The following is a 24,596-nucleotide window of genomic DNA, read 5'->3' as shown; positions in this document are numbered from 1 at the left end:
AAAATTACGTGAAAATTACAAATTAATTATCACTTGCTAAAACGGTAAAGCAAAACATCGTGAGAAAACCTGCATACCTGAGAGAATTATATAAAAAAAATTCAAAGGTATGTGAAGTCTACCAATTCGCACTTGGCCAGCGCGGTGGACTATGACCTAATACTTTTCTTTTTGAGAGGAGACCCGTGCCCAGGAGTGGGACAGTAATGAGTTGACGACGACGAAGAATCTGGATGTTTTGTAATGTTGTAATGTGTAAGGCGACGATACTATGGCTGCTGTAACACATAAAAACAACTACAAATTGTGTGCGAAATATATTTTCTTAGCGTGGGTTGTTTGAGCCAAGTTGCACGTAATTCTAGGACACCTATTTCCAACAATGCTCTATTTATGTCACCTTCTGAGAATGTTACAAGTGAATGTTTGTTTGGAACATCAAACACGAAAGTTTACAAACGGAGACTGTTTGCGTTTGTGCGTGTTTGCATGTTCGCGTGTTAGGAGCTGTGATTTATGAGCTATTTGCAAACTTGGGAGGAATGGTAGTCGTTTGAAAAAGATTTGTGTTGTAGTGAAGCCTTAATATTTTGAATAATGAGGTACAACATAATAGTTCGATTCAACAATGTTTTCGTTTTTTTAACCGACTTCCCAAAGAAGAGTTCTCAAAAAAGTGACATAATTTTGTCATATTAGACACACTGTTTGCATCGTTATCCAACGAAATATATTGAGCGCCGTCTTCAGAACTATGTACTAAACCAACATTTATTTCAATTATTTTTTACTTTGTGACATAGAAGTCGGTTGTATTTTTTTGTTTTTTTTTTTTTAGTTGAGTATGTTGTCCACCTGATGGCAAATTGGCTACTGTCACTCATGGACCTCTTCAAATGAACAGATGGAGTTCTTGTTGGAGGACTAAGTTGGAAGGCCTCGAATAAGTATGTACGTTGCACACTTTGTTACTTAATGGTAAAATCTAAAAATACCCAAATATTCAGGAGGCCAAAAAACTTGGCAGATAAACTTGGTGGTTTGCCATTAGAATTATGTAGATTTAAGGTAGAATAGTTTTGTCTAGCTCCGTATATCGGCTTAGGACAAGAGATGTTTTGTAACAGTATTTTATGTTATCAGCTTATTTATTTGTACAAAATGTTTAAAATTACTCGTACATTTACTTGTCTATATATTAAATCGTTAAAAGGGAAAGACTTTGAAACGATTTTGTTTCGTACGGCATGATTAAGAAATCATGCAATTTCGGTCAATTTCGATTTGCATAAAGTTGTTCGTACATAAAATTGAATAGCGCGATGTCACACTGATGGTGATGATGTAGGCTCTGGAAAACTTTAGGCTTGGCTATCATGGTTCTTTAAGCTACTCTAGATGGCAGATTTAGAATTACAGCGTTACAATAGACGATACGAGTGTACAATTGAACTATATTCAGTTATATTAGAAATAATAATAAAATACATATCACTAAATATAAATCAAAACAACACAATGCTAATTTAACAATATAAAAATACGACTGTCTGTCACCTACGTGTAAATAAATCCATAACTCAAGTAAATAAGACATTTATTTATCTCGCTACGTATTTCAAGACACGTGTAAAAACGGATTTAGTTAAGGAATAGTTCCATTTAGAACGGAATACGTAGAAGTTTGGACTAGATCTTAAAATATTTACTCTGACGTAGTAACAAAAAGGCCAAAGGCGCGCCCGCGTTTGCCTTACCGTCGGTAAATATCGGAAGGTGCGGTTATATACTTACTGATATGCCGTACTGCCCTAATCCACCATTCAATGTTGATTTTTATTTGTCGACAGAAATTTAGTATAAAATTACAATTTTACAATTTGTTTGAGCCAACCAACAGACATAAAATGTATATTATGATAGAGATACTCTACAGGGTGTAAGGTATCGTCCTATATTTTAATGTGTCGCGCGTGAGTGACTCCCAAAGTCTTCCTTTGTGCTTTCCTACTATAAATCCTAACATGTTACTTAATTTATAATTTATTCTTATAACATTAACTATATGCATAAAAATACATAATTATGATAACATCTGTGAACCTATAAATATTACGACAAATAATAAACGCTCATCACATTATCAATAATAATAAGCAACCATCCATCCATTAGTCTTTTAAGGTCCACTGCTGGACATAGGCCTCCCCTTATTGGCGCTACTCCAACCGGTCCCGTGCCCTTTGAATACAGCGGTTTCCTGCCGTCTTCTCCAGATCGTCGGTCCACCTGATGGGAGCCAACAATAAGCAACACTAGTCATATATTCAGCACCGACAATCAACCATATTATAAACGTACCTTAAAGCGCACCTCATAACCTGAACGTCTTTGTAAATATTTATTTATTTACGTGTCAAAATGGAAAGGTTATGTCAAAATTGTAACATACGGTAGCTTGTGAAAAATATAACACATTTCACATGGAGCTGTGAAATGGACACATTTTTGAGAATAATCATTTTTGTAATGTCTAGTAATCTATTTGAAGTAAAATATATGAAATCAATAAGTATATAGCTGTTTTTGTGCTATCTGTAAAATAAGATAGAAACTGAGAGCGTTTTCAGATCTTATTAATCTGGTACCAAAATAATGTAATAATGAACGAATTAATATAAGTATCGAAAATCGTTTTCTTGTCACATGGGTTTATGTTTGCGTGCGTGTGTCTGTCATCTAAATGTGTTAATTAATCCGCGGTAATCAGCGGTAAACATGGAAGGTATGACAGGAAAAGTGTCTACGATACGATAGGACGAAATTCGCACGCGGGTGAACCCACGTTATGGGGAAAAGACAGTCAGTAATTCTGAGTCTGGATGTCACAAGTATGGAAGTCACTTGTAAGTTTTTGACTTATTCTCGAAATCAGAACACGTTATACGAACACTGCTGTTAGCCTTCCTATGCATGTGTTGAGTTGACCAGTAAACATCAATTATGTACCCAAATCTTCTTAATTCTTCTTAATTACAGTTAATTACTTCTTAGTTACATATACATATTAAAGCGAAAATTTAAGTATATGTAATTATGTATCTTTCTTAACCCTTGGACCATATAGTGTTACAGACTCTTATCACTTGCACCATCCAGTAGTAGCAAGGCGCTAGCTCCTTGTACCAATACCGGGCGTGCAAACAGCGGTCGCCTTGTTAACCTAAAAAGTTAACAAGGATCGGGTAGCACTTAGCCGGTACACGCTAACTCGGTGGACAAAGCCCGGGTTTGTTTACCTCGCCTAGTTGTGGGTTAAGTGGGCTAATTGTTGATAGAATGTTCGTAGCACCTGACGCAGGGTTAAGTACAGAAGGACATCCAGTGCACTAAATATGATATGTATTTTAAACTAGCCAAAAAGCTCGGGTTTATTTATTTTGCCCAATTGAATGTTATGTGGGTTTGTTATTGATAGAATGTTCGAAGCACCTGACGCAGGGTTAAGTACAGAAGGACATACAGCGCACTATATATGATATGTATTTTAAACTAGCCAAAAAGCTCGGGCTTATTTATTTTGCCCAATTGAATGTTAAGTGTCATAATTGTTGATGGAGTGTTCGTAGTACCTGACGCAGGGTTAAGTACAGAAGGACATCCTAAGTACTAAACATGAAACGGTTTTCTAGCCAGTCGATGAAGCTCGGGCTTATTTATTTCGCCTAGTAGTTGATAGAATGTTTGTAGCACCTGACGCAGGGTTAAGTACAGAAGGACATCCGAAGTACTAAATATAAAAGTATTTTTAGCCAGTTGATAAAAATCAGGCTTATTTATTTCGCCTAGTTGGGGGTTAAGTGGGCTAATTGTGTATAGATTGATGTTCGTAGCACCTGACGCAGGGTTAAATACAGAAGATCACCTCTATCGTAGTAAATATGATACGTATTTTTAGATAGTTGACAAAGCTCGGGCTTATTTATTTCACCCAGTTGAGGGTTAAGTGGACTAACTATTGATACAATGTTCGTAGCATCTTCGTGAAAACAAGACTATATTAAGATACAGTCTTAATATTATTTCGAAAAAAGAACAACGGAAATGAATATAATAGACAACAATATACATACATATTTTCTCACTCGGGTATATTTACTGGGAATGGGAATAATCAAAGAATCTGACGTATGGTTAACATATTTAAAAATAATATTGTTTACAACCCGCACCTACTTACGCGTTAAGTAAGTGGTTATTTAATTAATACCTAAGACGTAGAATTTAGCACAAATATACGTGAATGAGTTAAAAAAATATTAACAGAACTGCTATAATAATAAATATGAGATTTAATAACATTATATATATTGACTTTGTCGGGCTATAGGTAAACTATTTACTTCACTTATTTATAAGATAAGTGAGATAATTGACATTTATATGTCCTTATTATCGCCTGAATTAAAAATTTAGAGGAATTTCTATTTACACAGTTCTTGTTTCTATATCAGTATGACGTCCTTAGAACAATATTTCTTGTAGCTATATTTTTTATAATATAGGATGCAGTCCACCTGCACACGCATGCAGTCCACCTGATGGTAAGTGGCTACTGCCGCCCATGGTCATCTATAATCAACTTCAGATAGGATTAGATATTCCTAGCTGAGGTCGGTCACAGATGCACCGCTACCCCTGAGGACAAAGCTGGCACGCTTCAAAAAGTATTTTTCCCTTACCACACCCTTTAAACCTCATAACAGCAGCGCTCAACGCGTTATGAGGCAGAAATAGATGTGGCGGTGGTGCCGCCGGAGTTGAACCACAAAGGGTTCAACCACCTTCACTTGTGGCAGGGGGACCTCCTCGAATCATATTGTCTCTACCACCTTTTAGAATACATTTATTTACCTGAAGATGATTCGCTAGGAACCAACGAAATAAAACTATTGTTAATACTGTGTTCAAGTACATCTATTTGTTTAGCTCGCATCCCCTTGTTCAAACCCACTTCTTCACTGTAAACTCGCTCATGGGCGCCTAATGCGCGCGCAATAAAACAATATTACGTTTATGCCGTATGAATTATATGGATTTTTATTTCGTCAACCCATTACCGCCTCACCGATTTTATATGAATTATAGTTGGTACTTTCTTTTAAGGTGAAGGAAAATGAATGGAAACCAACACGGAAGGCGCATATGTTACTGTTAAAACAAGTAGTTATTCTTAGAAAAATCGGGTGTGTGGGTGTAAATCTCGGATTCACAGGCGACTGAATTTAGATTTTATCTATGAAATTAAGATCGGGTAAATAACAAGGTAAAAGACGTCGAGGAAGATCGCCAACAAGATGGTCTGACCAGATCAAGGACTTAACTAAGATGTCTGTCACAGAATACCTAAGCCAAGCAGAAGACCGAGCACTATAGCGAAATTTGCAGCACACCTGCACAGTAGACCACCACAGCAGGCACGACATTCAGCAATGAAGAAACGACTCAAAAGAAGAAATAACAAGTAATTGATTTTAGGTTAAAATTGATATTAATTATCTTGCCCGTCAAGAAGCGATAAAGCTTACTATGATTTATCATTATCATCACATCACCCTTTATCGTTGCACTGCTAGACACAGGCCTCCCCAAGCTGAGCCACCACATTCATTCTTTTGCTAAAATAACTCAGTCACTACCAGTCTTTTTAAAGTCGTCGATCCAAGGAGCCGGACGGCTTTTTACACTACGTCTGTCGATCATGAATTGGTCTCCATTCGAGAGCTCATTTACCCCATCGGCCACCGGTTTTCCGTTCTAAGTATAATAATTATAAAACAATAGTTTATTTATTTATTTATAAACTATATATTTAGTTAAAACTATCCACTATTTTAACCAATTTACAGACAAATCTGCAGGATATTATTATGAAGAGAAAGAAAGGATAAAGGAAGAAATACAAAGGGTAGGTCCACTTAAACCTATCATACGATAAATACATTAAGTATAAATTTTATAAGCCCATTAAAATTGGGGCGGTCGGCCCCGAGCAAATTGTTGTGAGCGTCGGCGCGGGCGCACAAAGGATGCCGGCTAATCAATTGCCCACCGAGCAAAGGCGGTAACTTAAATATTACCATTTATTGTTTAATGCGTTCAACATAAAAATAATTACACTTTTTATCAACGGAATAAGAACTACAATAAAGAGACATGAGTGAGAATTCTTGTAAACAACACGGATTTTGCGGGAAAATTATTGATAAAAGAAAATATGTTTTTAACTCAAAAATGTAAGCGAGATACAACCTATTAATGTATTTTTGTCATATAAAAGTAGGAGACGAGCATGCAGTCCACCTTATGCTAATTAGGTTCTGCCAATAATGGGTATTTGTAATCAACACCAAATAAAATTACCCTAAATAGTCTTGGCTTGGTTGGCTACATACGCGTTTCTACCTCTGAGGATTAAGTTGAAAATCCTCGCAAGTACTTTTACAATAACATGCTCTCTTCTATCTTTTATTATTAAGCGAGACATTTACAAAAAGAAAAAAATCATAAGCACGTAAATAAACAAAATGTCGTAATTATCGTTCATAATTGAGAATAATTACTTATTCATTTTTCTCCCGTACCGTTTTGCGTTTGATTTCAATATCGACTCTTCATTTATTTTATTAGCAGATTCCGCAAGGCATCGTAACTCACTCCTCTAATACAAATTATACGGGCTTTGTCTTTAATTAGTGTACGTGAATATGAAATATGGGGATTGCTTTTTATTTATTTGAACAGCCAGCGTTGTTTCTTACAACGTGCATGGTTTTTGGAGATTATCATAGGGAACTTTTGTAACGGTAGACGAGTTTAGAAGACTTGATTTACCACATAATCTCCCTCCATAGGAGAGCATACATGCTGAAGAGGTCGACAAGTGCTGGAGGTAAGATAGAACTTTATTATTTAATTGTTAAATTAAGTTTAAATAATTGGAGGTATCCGTTGTTCTCTTCCCTTATTTCCTTTTCTTGTGACAATATCTTCTTTTTGATAAAAGTAATCTATGTCGCTTGTAAATATATATTTTCCTATATAAATGTTAAAACGTATGTAAGTATACTACTAAGACTTTTACATAGCCTTTTTTACTAAACTAGCTGACCCGGCAAACCTTGTACCGCCTCAAAATCTATTTATCAAATATATTTCATATAAAATACAGCCTATGTTACTCGTGGATAATGTAGTTTTCGAATGGAGAAAGAATTTTTAAAATCGGTCCAGTAGTTTTTGAGCCTATTCATTATAACCAAACAAACAAACAAAGTTTTCCTCTTTATATTATTATTATTATAGTATAGATTGTATGTTTTTTATATTTGAAATTTAATATAGTGTCCATGTTCCTGGTGATATTTTCGAATGCACTTTTACTACAAAAACGCCTTTCTATGTCCTATAAGTTGTAGATATAACTTTGTAGCTAATTTAACATTTGTAATCCTAATTAACGGTAGGTTAGCATCTAGCATCTAGACGTCATTATTTAGCGTTATCTGTTTCGTTAACTGCAATGGTTAGCTGTACATGTAACAGTTAACCGCTAAGTTAACCCACTGGCTATTAATTAAGGGTTTAGATGGGGCAATATATCGATTCGAGGGAGTTTAAACTACATAAAGATTCTCTCACTCCAAGAAAATGTAACCAGTTTTGAGAATTGAAATAGTTGCGTAAAAAAGTGCCACGTCTCCGTGCTAAAATGTTCCTAAAATATTTAAAAATAATTATTTATTTATTATGTCAATTACGCAGTATTAGTTATTTATTCGTAAATTTTCTCTAAAAATGTTTTTATTTGTTATGAATTTAATTAAAGAATTTACAAATCAGCCATTTGTGGCTTCATTCAATTTCAAGGCGGCGAAGTATCTTTTCTAATATGTAGATTTAAGTAGCAGAAAGGTCACGCCGTCCTAATGATTAGGGGTCACTGCTACGATAGACATCTGTATAAAATTCAAGATTCTCCCTAAAGCCTTATCAGACATGCATTGTCACACCTGTCTGAAGCACACCTATTCCTACCTAATATCCGCAGTGTTAGGCGCTGCTGTGTTCCGGTTTGAAGGGTGTGGTAAGGGAGACAGAGTTTTCCGAGGCGTTCTAGCTTAGTCCTCAGGGGTAGCGGCGCATCTGTGGCCGACCTCCGGTAGGAATATCTAATCCTATCTGGGGTTGATTACATATGTCCATGGGCGGCAGTAGCCACTTACCATCAGGTGGACTGCATGCTCGTCTGCTACTCTTATATTATAAAAAAGACTATAGTCGCCTCATATATAAGTCAGCCAGAATCCACATCCGTCCACCGAAAGGCAATGACTTAAAGATTGAAACCAGGAGTTGCTCAGTAGTGTCCTATGAAGATCTAATGTCATTACCAATAGTCCGTTGACTAAAAGCCTTTTTTTCTTTGTAGTAGAGGCCTGCCTCATATTAATAAATTGTATATGTGTAAAACCATAAAAATATCTTATTAATATTATTACATGTGAGGATAATTCGATGGAGCCAGCTGCACGCACCAAAAAACGTGACTCATGCGGCGTTACCTCGCTCTGAGGCGTTCCATTTAAGGCTTGAAGTGCAAGCAAGAGTGCGGAACGAGCGAGACAGAGGCACAATCGGCCTCCGCGTATTTACCTCCTTCTCTATATCCATACAAAATATCAATCAAACAAATAAAATTAAAATTTTCTTTTGAAAAATGCAACCATTAGAATTTTCTTATGACGTTGTCACGTTCAACTATCGTCAGTAAACCGACTTTACAGACAACCGAGATTTTTTTTTGTGCATACAGAGTAGTAACTTCTCGGCTTAAGCATAAAAATAGATAAAAATTGTTGGTACTGAGTGGTGCCTGAAGCTCTTTTATATATAAGAGATTACAAAAGCTCTATCCACATCAAATGTCTTTGTAGGATTTTTTTGTAATACACCGCCGCTACCCCTGAGGACTAAGCTGGAATACCTCTTATAACTATGTATTCCTTACCCTTCAAAGCAGAACACAGCAGCCTGCTGATATAAGGCAGAAATAGGCGCGGCAGTGATGCCGCTGGAGTCGACCTACCGAGGGTTCTACCCCCTTTAAATTAGACATTTTGATATTGTACAATGTGAATTGTAACTTGTAAGGCTTTACAGGATATATAATTAAGAATTGTACAATCTCGGATCAATTTTCATACTCCAACCTATTCATTTAGTTCCTTAGAGAGCTCCTGAGCATCAAGACTCCCATTCATTTATTCCCTACATCCTATAGGTATCGATGGGCACATTCATGCATTTCATTGAGGCGTGCGGGCTCACCCGGACCTACCCCACGATTGCGCCAATCGATGGGCCCACGCAGTGTCGCGCATGCGTTATCCTGCGATGCAGTACTAGCGGGTAGATAAGTGGAATCATTTTTATTTTTTTTATACCAGCTTAAAAGAAAAATTGGTTTATATGGTATACGACAATAATACGACAACTTTTAACTCTTTATTGAAACAAATTTTTACATATCCACATTTTATTATTCATAAAAAAACATAATACGTATAATAATTATACGACTTCTAAAGTGGGCAAGGTATATTTACACTTTGAATCGAATTTTAAGCTAGGTATGCTTTAAAAGTTAATACATTGACATTTTACAATGGTTTTAAATTCGATATTCAGTGGTCGCCGTGATTAAATAAAAATAAATGAAATAAGATATTAATTTTACTCGTATTTGAGGTCAATAAGTGCTGTGTAATTGTCTGCTCTTATGCCCTGGTGTTGTGTTCCTGCCTTTGCGTTACTGCTTTTGTGTTGCTGCCCTTACGTTGCTGCCTTGTATTCTTGTCCTAATGTTGTAGTCCTTGTCATGTCATGCCTTTACGTCACTCTCCTTCCGTTGCCACGTTGCTGCCCTCACGTTATAGTCCTTAAGGTCTAGTTTTATTCTAACAAAGTCTCTATCTAAGATCTTTGTTATACGTTAATATGACGGCAATGTCATCGTATCTGATCTATACATGTATTACCAATCCATACTGAGATTTGTGGTGTATATTTAGTCTGTTCCTGGGTTTCTTATTGTCTCAGTAAACCTATGTTATTATAATTCACAATGTTTGAGTGTCTAAAGTCTTTACTACTACTTAAGTTCAGAGACCTAGCAAAAAAATGTAAACCAAATAAAATGAGTCTCAAGACCTTAATGACTCTATCGTTACCATTTCGAAAATTATTATAGAGCTTTGCCAAATCTTTTCTCATTTGGCGCCTTTAAGCTGACCTATTTATAGCGGAGTCGTTTACAATGACGCAGGCCAAAAGCTCTCGAAACACTTCTGCGTGCGATAGTACTGCGGCCGGCTTCATTCGTGCTTTGCGGCATCCGCGTTCGCCTGAAAGCTCCGCTGAAAGCTCGGGAGCTTTTCTGTTGCTAATAAATTAATTAAGTTGAATATATACACCACTTCTTTCATCTTTAACTTCTTCGGTCTTCGGTGAGAAATGTAAGTAGAATTTTTGTTAGTAAAGTAACTTTTGTTGGTGATGGCATGGATATTTTTTTTTAAAGTCACGTGACGATTTTGGAAATTATTTTTGTCAAATGATTCATGTGTCTATTTTATTTTAACCTTTTATTTTTTAAGTTTAGTGCAGTTTATTCTTGTTTTCTTTGTTTCCTAAAAAAGTAAAAACATTTTTTTAATTTTTTTATTACTAAGATACTTGTATTTAAGTTTTGAATTATTGTATAATATATGGTAACAGCATAAAACTATTTTATTTTTAGTTATTTTTGACGTACTTATTTATTCTCCTATACAATCGAGTCTATTTATCGAATTACAGTGATCGAATATTTATGCATAATTTTAATTTAAACTAAATATAAAATTAAGCCCTCTCTTCATAAATGGGATGAACGACTCTTTGTGACTTTTTTATCTTAATGACATTCACCCGTCTGATGACACTCAATTAAATGTTCTCTTTGTTTCATCTCTGAGGTTTCACTCTTTTAGAATTTTAAAAGGCTTTAGTTTAATTTAATGTTGCGATGTTTTACAATTTACAATGACCAGTAGTGAAGACCAATATGAAGAAAATAGTATATGAAAGTAGTATACTTTACATTAAATCGTACTTATCAATATTATGTGATTTACTCATACTAATACTAATATAATTTACGCATTCATAAAAAAAACAACAGATAATAAAATAAATATAATTTTAAAAATAAAAATGTCACAAGTAAAAACTCAAGTTTTTTAAAACCACATTCAAATTATGTTTTAAAAATATTTCTTTGTTAAATAAAACAAGGTAACAATTTAAGATAAGAAACAATTAATTATAATGAGATCTAATATAATATTTTGGAAAAGGTTTGAGTGTATTAAATGTATGTATGTTCGACGATCCGCTTGGCGGAGCGGTCACCATGCCGGTCTGACGCGCAAAGGGTCCCGGGTTCGATCCCCGGCCAGACAGATATCTAAATGATGAATTTAGATTTCTGTTTCTGGGTCTGGGTGTTTTTGTATTTGTCTATGTGTGTGTTCATGGCACCCACGACACAGGGAATCCTAGTGTGGGGCTGTGAGTGTAGAAAGCGTTTATTTTATTTATTTCTAGAATGTTTTTAGAATTTCCGCATCATGAAATCTTTTGTTTAACCACAATAAACGACTTTCGATTGTTGAAGAATCAACACAATAGCTAAGAGGTTAAGTGGAGTGAAGTTCGTAGTTTAAATTTCTTTTTCATATTTTGTATATCGAGAAAAAAAGTAATGAAAATCAAGTTAAGTATTTGTGAAAGAAACAGATTTACAGATTTCGTCTAATAATTCTTATGTCTACTGCAATGATGGAAATCACAGTGTACGTAAATGTAGACAAAAAAATAATAAATACACTAATTAACAGTTTAATGTAAAACGTAAAAAAGTTTATTTATGAATAAAGAAACTCCAAACTTAAAATACAAGTAGGGAAGAAATTAAATGGAACTAAAAAAATGGTCGAATAATTTGGGAAAAAAATATTTATCGTTTTGATAAATACCTTATGACAATCTATTTGTTCAAGATCGGGATAAGGAGGGATTAGGTAAGCAATGTATAATAGAATTAGTAAAGGTAAAAGTTAAAGAGACATGGTAGTGTAAGAAGTAATAATGCTTGTGGAGTATCCAAAGGACATCAGAATAATGTTAGATAATAAAAATAATTTTAATATAGAATTCAAAATATAATTCAAGAAAATAGAATTCAAGACTAATATTTCCGACGAAATGGATAAAGGGTTCTTTTAGATGGTTAGTGTCACATGGCTGTCAGCCAAACAGAATCTATTGTAAAGTGATTCTTCTCCAAGAAATTTGTCGAGTAGAATGGGTAGAATTGATACTTTAACTAACTGTATGGCCTACTTGTTATAGTGATACTATGGCACTTTGCCAGCGTTCTATTGATTGGGAAGTTACTGTCAGCAGAAACAACTCTACGTATGTGCTTTTGCCATCAAAATTTTAACATTTTTTCTTTATGATGGTATCAGTTACTGTTTCCATTCTGTAGGGCTGTGTTCTGTATTGGAAAATTATGGTTAAGTAATTGATGATATTTTAAAGGTTTCAATTTGACAAATAAGAATTATTAGTTGTAACTCACTTTATGTTCGATTGCTGGACACTGCTGTGTTTCATTTCACTAAATTTGGTCCATTAAATACATCAACAACTAAAATAAGTTAATTGTCTTTAAAAATAAATACTGCGTAGTAAACTAAGCTATAGTGTTACATGTAAAAAATGATTACAATTACTTTTTACGTAACGTTTACGAAAATTTCACTCGAATCTATGAAAAAAGTATCAATCTAAAAATCAATAACTTTCCATTCTCACGATGGCTCGTAAATATTTCATTAGTGTTCCTACGTGCTAGTCTAGGCTTTTAAATATCGATTTTCATTTTATTTCACTTCAATTGTGAGTACACAATTGGCAATACATTATTTAGTATTTGAAGCGTTTGAATAAAATAGTGATAATTGAACTGATAATAGGGTTACCAGGCTTAATTGTAAGTAGCCGGACTCTCAGTTATATCTAACTGAACTAGTGGGTCTATAAACTGGATTAAATACTTTTTTTTAATACAAGTAGCACACGAGGGTGCAGTCCATCTGACGCTAAGTGTTAAGTACCGCCTCCCATTGACATCTGTAACAAACTTCAGATAAGATTAGATTCCCACTCTGACGTTGGTCACAGATGCGTTGCTACCTCTGAGGACTAAGTTGGAACGCCTCGGCTTATCCGAGGCGTTCGCTTTTAAACGCAACACAGCAGCGCTTCACACTACTATTATTAAGCAGAAATATGTAGATGTAGCGGTGGTACCGTCGGAGTCGAACACCCTTTTCTGCTACCTTCATGGTCTCAAAAGTACGCCCTACTAAAATACCTCTTTCAAATATTTTGTTTGAAATCTTTATAGTTGGATTATCCAATATAAGCTTATGAGCTGTAAGCAGCATATTGTACTATTTGAACAAAATCCTAACAAAAGCCAGAAAAACGTGTAAATGTTAGCCAGATATAGAAATATCCATCAAAATTCTGGACGCATGGTCAGTCTAATTGCGAAAGCTATCAATATTCTTCAGACGGTATACTTCGTGATAGATATTACTCGCCGATTTTCAGCCTTGAATCCTAATACCATTTTCAATGTATTCAATAGATCGTGTGAAATTATTACAGAAAGTTCTACAAGTAAAACGTTACATTACACGAATGCTCGCGTGTTTTACTAAAATTTGTTTCTATTACTAAGTTAGGTAATGACCTACCTTTTAAACTCACCTCATAATAGTAGATACATAATTAAAATGAAAAATGTCATGCGACTTTTTATTTTGTGATGTGTTCTAATGGATAATACGTAGTTGCACGCTAATTGTAATGAACGAATTAGAGAAAGAAAATACACAAAAATTAATAAATACCAATTATTTATGACAATCCTTCCTTTTTAAGAAAGATGGTAAAATAAAAATTACTTCTGAAGGTAGTAGAACCCTTTGTGGTTCGACTCCGGCGGCACCAACGCCACACCTATTTCTACCTAATAACAGCAATGTTAGACGCTGCTGTGTTCCGGTTTGAAGGGTGTGGTAAGGGAGACAGACTTTTCCGAGGCGTTCCAGCTTAGTCCTCAGGGGTAGCGGCGCATCTGTGGCCGACCTCATGTAGAAATATCTAATCCTATCTGGGGTTAATTACAGATGTCCATGGGCAGCAGTAGCCACTTACCATCAGATGGACTGCATGCTCGTCTGCTACTCCTACATTAAAAAAAATACTTAATAACGAACAAAAAATTAAATAAATTTAAATATAAATAAAATAAAAATAACAAAATAAAACTTTTTATCAGTAAGTAACAATGACATAACATAATAATAACAATAATACTATAAATTGTATTTATTAAAGAAGTTTTATTTTTATTAAAATAAATTCATATGTGGGTAGTTCAGTCCTATTCATAAATAAGTTGGCATTAAGCATAACTCTTCAAGAGGGGACGAGTGTTTTCAGCTGTAGTGACTCTTAGCTTAAGAGGGCTGCACGATATCATAAATGAGACACTTTCACTTCTTTTTAATTTAAAAGTATAACTTCTAAATGACTAATTAAAAAATCTGTTTTAATAATTTATTGGAAACTGTACAAGTTTGGAAGTGGAGTGGAAGCACATGTTTTTCTAATCAAAGAAAACTTGTTTTTTGCTGAGAGATGTTAGAATTCTTTAGTTTCATGAATGGCTGAAGCAAGTGATAATTAATTTCTAATACCCATTGAAATTAATGAATTTTAATCTAATATTACATTGAAAAATCAGAGGTGGGTGTCTGGGATTTGAACTACGGGCCCTGGAATGAGAGGAGACCGAGGTTCTTCATCATTAGGCTATAAATGCATTTTTGCAAATGTCGACCAGACTTCTAATATATGTATATTTTATTTCCAGGGCAGCCGAAGGTGCTACTCCAGGAGGCCTAGCTCCAGCAGAGCCTCAGACTGGGCCCGATGGAGAGATCATTGGAGGTCCACGCACGCCGCAGCAAATTGCTGCTCAAAGGCGGCTGCAGCAAACACAGGCTCAAGTTGATGAGGTAAAAATAAAAAGAAGCAATAAAAAAAAAATATTTGGTTTTTCCATGAAAACAGAAAACGGAGAAGAAATTTCCCTAATTATTTTTTTACTACATATATATGTGTGGAGACTAAAACAAACCGTAAAATTTCAGGTGGTGGATATCATGAAAGCAAATGTTGAGAAAGTGCTTGACAGAGATGCTAAATTATCAGAATTGGATGATCGAGCAGGTAAAATTCTCATCCTACATATAAAAACTTAGTCATAGTCTAATAACATTAATTGTAATTTTTTGTTTGGCCGTCTCCTCGAATCAGGGTTCTCCGTATAATATTAGTCTTGAAACAACTTCAGTTTTCGAAGTCAATACAAATTTGTGAACGAAATCACGGTTCAGTAACCAACTTGTGTCGAATGATTTTAAAATAAGTTTGATAGATACCCTTAAAAGATAAACACGGAAACGTATTGGCCGTAGACGATCACCCATCCATAACTTTTGACAAAATTACGAATAAGTCACTTCGTAATTTACAGACGCACTGCAGCAAGGGGCATCACAGTTCGAGCAACAAGCGAAGAGTCTGAAGAACAAGTTCTGGCTACAAAACTTGAAGGTAAATTATTTTATCTATCATAATATTATTACACAAGTGTAAATATATTAGAATTTGTCGTAGTCACCACGCCCGTAGAAGATGTTACTCACCATCATTAAATCCAAAATTATCATTTCATGGTCATCTCCTATGATATTCACTGGACAAGAGGGCATGAGGTTACATTAATACCACATACCAATAGTTGTCAGTTGTTGAGGTTCGAATGAGGTTAGAATGAGCAGATCTGTTTACATGAAGCGTTCTTACTTTTTTAAATGTAAAGTTGGTTACAGTTGTTTAGTGACAGTTGCTATTTACCAGCAGGTTGACTGCATGATCGTTTATTTCTTCTATTAAATGTTCTTAAACTAAATGTATGATGGTAAGTAGTTACTATAACTCAAGGGCATCGGTAGTTGACTACTTTATGAACAAGGACTGTACCAGTACCCTTACCATGAGTTTTTACGTTTTGACAAATATTACTGTTTTGGTATTTGTTTACGTATTGGCCCATACTATTTCCAAGTTCTGACACAATCCGCTAGGGGCGCTGATTGGAAATTGTATGGGCCAATACGTAAACAAAAACCAAAACAGTCACATTTGTCAAAACGTAAAAACTCCTGGTAAGGGTACTGAACTCGTTCACTGACTTCCATCGACAAACATAGTATGTTAAGTAAATACAATTCATTTATTAACGAGGCATTAACATTTGTATTTTATAATATTACAATAATCAGTATTACTATTACAGATGATGATAATAATGGGAGTAATTGGACTTGTCATAATTGGTCTGCTATTTGGTGAGTTTTGCAATGATAAATTATATCAAAAAATGTTGTCATGTGGCTACTACCGCTTAGTTTATGTCTGTTTAGGTGTTCTGTGTCTGCGAAGATCAGAGATGAAAATTACAATTTTATGAATTTATGAAGTTGATGAAAATTATACACAATTATTATTGAAGCAAATAAAGAAAAGACATAACATAAAAATAATTATAATTGAATATAATAATTTAAAATGAAGATAATAATTAATAAAAATAATTATAAATTAACAATTTTCATCGCTTGATCGAAAAACACAAAATATATTTGTAATTAGCAATTATAATCACATTTTTATATCAATGTGTATTGAATAATTTTATGTCTTGATGTTAATAGGCGACCTATAATTATTTTAATTTAGATGTGAATTCCGGTGAAATATCTTCTCTGTATTAATGAGCGATGAATATTTAATTCTATTGGCTGATTCAGCGCTGTCTTTCGATTAGTTCCAATCTACCTATGCTTAACTCTTCTAGATAAAACTTACTATTGATAGATTTCGATTCAAAATTCTAGAGTTACCCCTTTATGAACTTTCGTTTTAATTACCAATTTATATTCATATTTGTAGCCGCAAACGCGAAATTAAACCTCTTCTTAATTTGTACGTAAATTGTAGATGTGTACTTTATACAAAGTTTAATTTCGCGTTATTCGATGTTGTTCGTGATGTGACGTGTTGTGTGAATAGGGTTGCCAACCGTACTGTAAAATAGTAATGTTCTATATTTTGGGTTAACATTAAAAATTCAATACCCAAAAGATTTTTTTAAATAGTAAGAAAAAAACAAACTTAAAGTTACTTTTTCATCATAATAAAAAATGACAAAACCTGAAAGAAACACAAGAAAATATACCTACAATATTTATAAAAAAATGAAATTTATAATTTTTCTTTATAAAAGTGGCTTAGAGAATATTTTTGGAGGGCTATATTTTTATGTCCTATTTTGAAAAATACTGTAATCATCAAATTAATAAATAACTTTAAAGTGAATTATAAAAATGGAGTTTAATAGTTTGGAATATTTAAAAAAAACTATAACCGAACAAATGTTGGCAACTCTACGTGTGAACATAGCGTAGCGTAGCGTTTAGTCGCTTCGTGGCGTATGTTCTGCTTACGGCTGTTTGCAGGTGATAACATTAAACAAATGTTTGGTTAGTTCGATACCGTGGCACACCGACTATGAATGGGCCGCCGAGCGTAGCCGTCAATAGCACTCTGCCAGCTATCATTAAACATTGTGAGTAACTTGGCCATTCTGTCTCCTTCTTCAAGCTTGGGAATGTTTAGATTTAGATATATTCTCCTAAGTTCCTAGCAAATTTGTTTTACGCATCATTAAGAATTTGGAGAAACGTTTTAAAAATCACATTTACTTAATGTTGCTTGTGACAAAATTGCTAGCGTATTTCCTATGTATATATTTGAAACGGTAAGTCGTGTTTTAATTTGATAAAATTTTATATCACACATGCTAGTGACTCATATAGTAGTCTTAATGGTTTTAGGTTGAAGACGCATTTTAGTGTGCATTATTATAAGAACTGTTTTGATGTAAAATTGTCCGTTTAATAGATTAATTATAACACTGAACTGCCCGATATGCATGAGAAAATTACGACTCAGTTATTAGTACCCTTAAGAGTAATAATTGATAATCCCTCTATAATTAGACCCTTATTATTAATTAGGTAACGATAGATATTTTCTTTGTTGAGAAACACTTGTGTTAATATTTTTTTAGGTGATGAGTATTTGTTGGGTAAATTTTTAAATGCTAAATTATGTATTATCTAAAGTGGGGGATGGGGTAAAACAAGGTGAAATGTTTCGCGTTGTAACACATTCATGCGTATATTTCTGAAATTTGGTGACGTGCTCCGTGCTTCTTGGTCTAGAATTATGTGTTATATATGATTTATTACGTGTAATAATTATAAATAATCATAAAACGAAAGTTATATTTTGATTACATGTTTACGTTGGATCCCTATAATCTAGATTTAGTAGGTGTGGTTCCACTGTAGAGACGATGTACCTTCGTTGCTAAAATGTTATGATAATCAAATCTAATATAACCATCATACTGAGGCACTGTAAACTTCTACTAATAAAGAGAACATGATATGATGAAGGTATGCAGAAGTAACTTGTCTTACAGAGATTATCATATAACTTTAGTAACTATGACTATGAAGACATCCAAATTTACACAATTGAAAGGTAAGTATATTGAACAGTACATATGTATTTACTTAATTCATTTCAACTTATACTCATACAATTTATTATACAAACAAAAACACCATACAGAAAGACCATCGTATAAAATTTTATCGTTAAAGTAAAGATTTTTGATACAATACGGTATAGTCTGATTCATAATTAGGTGTCCAAAATGTAAACAAAGGTGTTGACCTATCAAGAAAATACGTTTCAAATGGTAGTTTCTTATTTTTGACAATATTAAATTAATACAACAATAATAAAATAATAATCTAAATAAATTAAGATCAATTCACATTTTCTTATATTTATATCACCTCAATTTCGTCCCATACAGTAATAATAATAAAAAACAAGGTTTATGGTAGAAAATTAAAATGTGATAGTGGTAACACAATCGGAACCCAAACTAATGTTATTCATTTTCATGATTGTAATCGAACTCGAATGTATTATCGTTTTCATAGCGCGTTTGTTAAATTGTGAGTAATTGTAAAGTTTCAGTTTTTTGTTGAGTTTGTTAAAGTTTTTGTTTCTTGTTAACTTTAACAGTGACATTTGTTTGTTTACATTTTGGACAAATAATTATGAATCAGACTATACGTATATTTTTGACTATTTTGAAATTGAACTTCTAAATTTTTAGACATATTTACTGTGGTACGATGATCTTATACGATATTGTGATACGATATTTAGAAATGTTATGCACTTGGACTGAATCGAGTATTTTAGTGAATGCACAAACCAACATTTTTATCATACATTCCTTACATAATACATACAAAAAATAATGACTTAAACTCGAATTATCTTAAAATACATTTTTTTCTTTTTTTCCAAATCTTGTGAAATCATGTCCCTTATTACATTCGGAATCAACTTGATTGTTATGATGATAGTTTGTTAATACCGTAGTGACAAATGTATGGAATAAAAAAGGCCCCGTGTCATCGAAAGGCTTACAAGTGTACCGTTGAACTAAAGTTTCTTTAAATATGTTATACTTATCAATTTCAATTAATAAAAGAATAAGAATAATTTTAAAGGTGGTAGAACCCTTTGTGGTTCGACTCCGGCACCACCACCGCCACACTTATTTCTGCCTAATAATAGCAGTGTTAGGCGCTGCTGTGTTCCGTTTTGAAGGGTGTGGTAAGCGAGGCATACTTTTCCAAGGCGTTTCAGCTTAGACAGTCGATTACAGATGTTCATGGGCGGCAGTAATCGCTTACCATCAGGTGGACTGCATGCTCGTCTGCTGCTCCTATATTATAAAAATAAACTTAGTTTTCTTCCAGTAGGAAATAGTCAGTCATTATATCACGACTTCAATTGCATGCTGTAAAACTCCATGCATGTTGTTGCGTCTCCATGCTTCTCCTGATGTAGAACGAAGCATATGCCCACTTAACGTGGACATTTCCATGAAACGTCCTAAGCTTTGGACTTAGAGATGGTACCATACGATAAAGAAAGTGAACCCATGAAATTAGGTTTAATCATTAGTGTTTAGAGTAGTACTGACATTTAGCTGACCTATGTCTTAATTTATGTTATCTGGAATCAATGTGCTTTGGAGCGCACTATTTCTTAATTTAACGGTAGTAATGTCGCGGAGTTTCTTAACTGATTTGTATGAGAAAATAGTCTTTAAATAACTTTAATTTTTAGCTACAAATTATATTTTAGGAATTATTTTTCATTTTGCACAGTTGTTGATTTGAAATATAATAAGGATTCCATAATGCTTGATTGTCTATTGTTTTATTTTTGAAAGAAAATAGATTTATATTTATATCCGTTAATTCCCATTTTCACACTTTAATTGTGGAGTTTCAGTCATTATTTCCAATTTACGTTTATAGAGTTTAGATATTAGTACATGATATGCAAACCTGAAGCTGTGATAAATAATCCAGAGTCATATTTCAAATGCGAACAAAACAATCGCTAATATTGATAAATTTTAGATATACCAATATATAATTTATTTCAGCTTCTGCATAACAAATATTATTAAATAATCACAACATTTCAATTATCACAATTTTTACAATATTTTATATCACACTAACATCACTATTTACACTTTATTTAAATTAGGAATTAATAATACCATGTCTATAAAATAATATATTTATAAAAATATAAAACAAATTTATAATTTTTCAGGAAAATACATGTAATCATCTTTCATGCATCGCAGTTGTTGCTCCACTTCAAGAAAGAAGATTGTTGAAGTGTTTTTCTTTATAATTCAAATACGTATTATATTAATGTAACTTCACTAAACAGTAGATTTTTAGGATTAGTATTATAAGCAACATTATTAAGAATATTATTACTTGAATACATTTAACTATATTCAAATACTTCAATAAAAAAATTAGAGGTGGATGAAAATTATAATTTGTTATGTTAATTGTTATAATTAACAATAATAATTAATTAACTTGACAAAGAAATGTGTGTGTGTGATGCCGGCTACGTAAGGTAAAAATAAAGAGGAGCGTGCATTTATTAATTACTACATTTATTTGATTTATTTGTTATTAAAATACTCAGTATAAAGTTATAAGTTACCTATTTACATTTTTTATAATTAAAATTTAATTTTATAACTTTTATATTCAGGCGTTATTATTTTGTCTTTTCGTTAATGAACTACTTTATTTACTTAAACTATTCATGATTACCTTAATAAATAATAAAGATGATTTAAAAAGAGGCCTAACAATCGGCCTACTAGAATTACTATATAAATAATAGACAAAACTGAAATAGATGTTGCCTTTAAAAATAGTTTATTTTTGTTTAATAATGATGGAATTTTAGATACATTATTTAAAAAAAAAGCAATGAATAAACTGAAAATCAAAAATATCTAAAATATTTAGGCACACCAAATTGCAAGGAATTGACTGTATAGTTAGTAGCTATGAAAAGTATTTTATTTTATCTATATACGTGTAATTTTATGTGATTAGCAAAAAAATACTTTAATAATACTTTAATCAATTTATGAGTCAATTATTTGCATGTAATATGTTAAAAGATGGTGGTCTTATTCGCTATGTCAATTTCAATTATTTTTGTTAATTATAATTATAAATGATACTCAACTACCCCAAAAAATATAAGTTATATTATTTTGTTTATCATCTAGTTAATTGTTATTTTTAAAAGTTCCACGGTATAAGAGAGTATAGCAAATATTAATTTTAGTGTTATTTGAACTTGAAGGGCAAAGTATAAGAATGTAGGTACTTGTGAGTTACTTGTAAGAATTATATTACTTTTAATAATTATAATAATTTTTCAAGGAAAGTATAGAATATGAAAAGTTATGAATTTATTTTGAAACACATTAATAATGTAAAAGTGTGTGCTATACAAAAAATATTACATTATTAGAAAATAATGTCTATAATAAAATGATTTAGCTAAATTAGTTTCCCATATACGAATAATTTATTTTAAGATAACTATCGCGTAGATTTTGTCTTAAGAGTTTCAAGAATAAGTACCTACAGGAATAGAAAAGGTGCCATTGACAATATTAGTTTTTTTAATAATAATGGATAGAGATTTTGAGCGTGGGGGTAGAATTTAGGTGTTCTAGAATATTTTTCTTAGTTTGACATGGTTGCTTTATATAAATTGTATAAATTTTTAGTATGTTGAATTATAATCCTCAATTTTTGTTTTAATAAAACGTACCCTTAGAAATTTGGAGAAGAACTACAAGTAAGCGGGTGCTATAAGTTACGATTTATTTCTCAAAGTATAAAACTGATGTACTTACTTTAATATATAATATAATATACTCAACTCAAACCTATTTTAATTAGTTCATATTAAATAACTAAATTATATATACTTCTGTAAAAACCTCGCTACACTCATTACTATACGTAGCAAAATAATGTCAAATAATAAAAGTATTGAGGTTTATAATATATTATTACTTATAATTCAATAGCAGACTATTCTATCTACTACAATCTATGAACTATCTAATAATCGAATTTCAGATAAAACAATAATAAATTATACATGACGTAGACTTTACAATTTTGCTGGTTTATGTAATGAATAAGGAATAATAATTAACATTTTCGCGTGTAAAATATTTATTCTCTATTATTAATTATAAAATTTTAATAATTGATAAAAATTCTACCTAAAATTACCTACAAAGAATCAAGCGAATGCCCCGTAGATTGAGTACTGCTTATTATTTTATTGCGAAATAAAAATTATATTATATTAATTAATAATAATGTAAAAACTCATTTGAAGTGTTGTTCTTAAAATGTTTAAAAACTGTTTCGCTTTGAACTGGTTATAACGATTTATTTTTAAAAGTTGTTGATTTCAATATAGCTGTAGTTGGTAGATAGGTATGATAATTTAATACTTATTAAATTATATATCTATTAATCTTTAAAAACAATCATGTGACAAATAGATAGGTAATATTATTTTATGCACTAATAGAATCACCTCGTAATATCTCTTGAATTGGCATGTCAATATAAATTTATACCTAATATTATTCTATAACATTATTATATTAGTGTTGTGATTATTTGAATTAAATTCGAATGTAAACGGTATTATTGATAAAAATTAAAATGTGATTAAATACATGGTGTATTACAATAATTTGTTTTATTCCATAAATATGTTTACAATTCACCGGCATTTTTCTGAATTAAAGTAGTAGCATTTTTTCCTGATTATAAGTATTTTAATTATGATGATTATTTTTAATTGGTTAATAATCCTGTAATTTTACATGAAACCTTTATAAATTGTTTTTCATTCAAATATGTATAACAGCGTTTTAAAAAATAGAAGCCTTATATTTTTTTGTGAGTAAAAGATTGCACAGATAAGCAACTTCTTTATAGCCGCACCTGTCATCAGTATAAAACATAGTTGGCACATAAAGTATACACGTTCTGTTACTATAAGCCCATTAAGGCACTGGCTGTGATGTGTTATCGGTAAGTCACGTAAAACTTCCATAATTTAATATTTAGCAACAACTGCAAGGCTTTAGACACGACGTTAACGTGTTAATAGTGCAAGACAACGAACAATCTTCGTAAATTGATAAATTTAGACCTGTCACACTAGAACGAATAGAATTAACCGCGATACGAGTGAAATATCGACTTTATCTTAGTATTACTAAAGTATATTTCTTAATAAGTCTATAGTCTATGCTTGGTTCCGCAAGCTCTTCATAGACTAGACCATGGAGAATGATGTGAGAGCTCGCGAGCTTTCTCTTTGATAGTTGCCCGCCATTTTGACTTACAGTAATGGCGGGTATGACGTGAGTTATGCGTTCGTGTCATTGCAGCTTAAGTAATGTCGGTAGTGTTCTACTCTTAATGCGGGGTTAAATTAAAAGGGTAACTAACGTGCCATAACTCAAATACTACAACACTTTCAAGAAAAAAGATTTGTGGCACTTATCAGTCTGTCTATCTATTCGTTATTAGTAAGCGAGATTGTGGTGTTGGTCTGAAATTTTAAAATAATTGGCGGTTTAATAGCTCATGTAATATGTATGTTTGTTGATTCTTTCCTTGTTTATCTTGGTACATTTAAAATTTAACATGTTATTTCAATGAGCAACAATTTCGACGTCA

General features: G+C 32.5%; 1 protein-coding gene across 3 annotated transcripts; it reads left to right on the top strand.

The window, feature by feature from the left end:
* Window positions 1-10,410: 10,410 nt before the first annotated feature.
* On the top strand, window positions 10,411-23,592 carry LOC140745498 (neuronal synaptobrevin). Of its 3 annotated transcripts, none has more exons than XR_012102666.1 (7): window positions 10,411-10,577; window positions 15,119-15,263; window positions 15,399-15,477; window positions 15,785-15,864; window positions 16,610-16,661; window positions 17,832-17,941; window positions 21,103-23,592. XR_012102666.1 is itself a non-coding variant. In XM_073077381.1 (7 exons), coding segments are annotated over exons 1-7 (441 nt in total). In that variant the 5' UTR covers window positions 10,411-10,575; the 3' UTR covers window positions 21,105-23,592. The 3 variants fall into 3 exon arrangements, 2 of the variants coding, with proteins under 2 accessions (XP_072933482.1, XP_072933483.1); XM_073077381.1 differs by having other exon boundaries at window positions 17,861-17,941; XM_073077382.1 differs by lacking the exon at window positions 17,832-17,941.
* Window positions 23,593-24,596: the final 1,004 nt, after the last annotated feature.

This window comes from Epargyreus clarus, unplaced genomic scaffold (genome assembly GCF_041222505.1).
Source record: "Epargyreus clarus isolate Ecla_fem2 unplaced genomic scaffold, WU_Ecla_fem_2.2 ptg000010l, whole genome shotgun sequence".
NCBI lineage: Eukaryota > Metazoa > Arthropoda > Insecta > Lepidoptera > Hesperiidae > Epargyreus > Epargyreus clarus.
The sequence above is the reverse complement of the archived record's forward strand: the minus strand, read 5'-3'. Positions and strand labels throughout refer to the sequence as shown.

What these genes read in the sequence shown, in the direction of transcription:
- LOC140745498 (XM_073077381.1), top strand. An exon ending in CACAGGCTCAAGTTGATGAG is followed by an intron (nt 15,264 to 15,398) that starts GTAAAAATAAAA and finishes GTAAAATTTCAG; the next exon opens with GTGGTGGATATCATGAAAGC. An exon ending in AGAATTGGATGATCGAGCAG is followed by an intron (nt 15,478 to 15,784) that starts GTAAAATTCTCA and finishes CGTAATTTACAG; the next exon opens with ACGCACTGCAGCAAGGGGCA.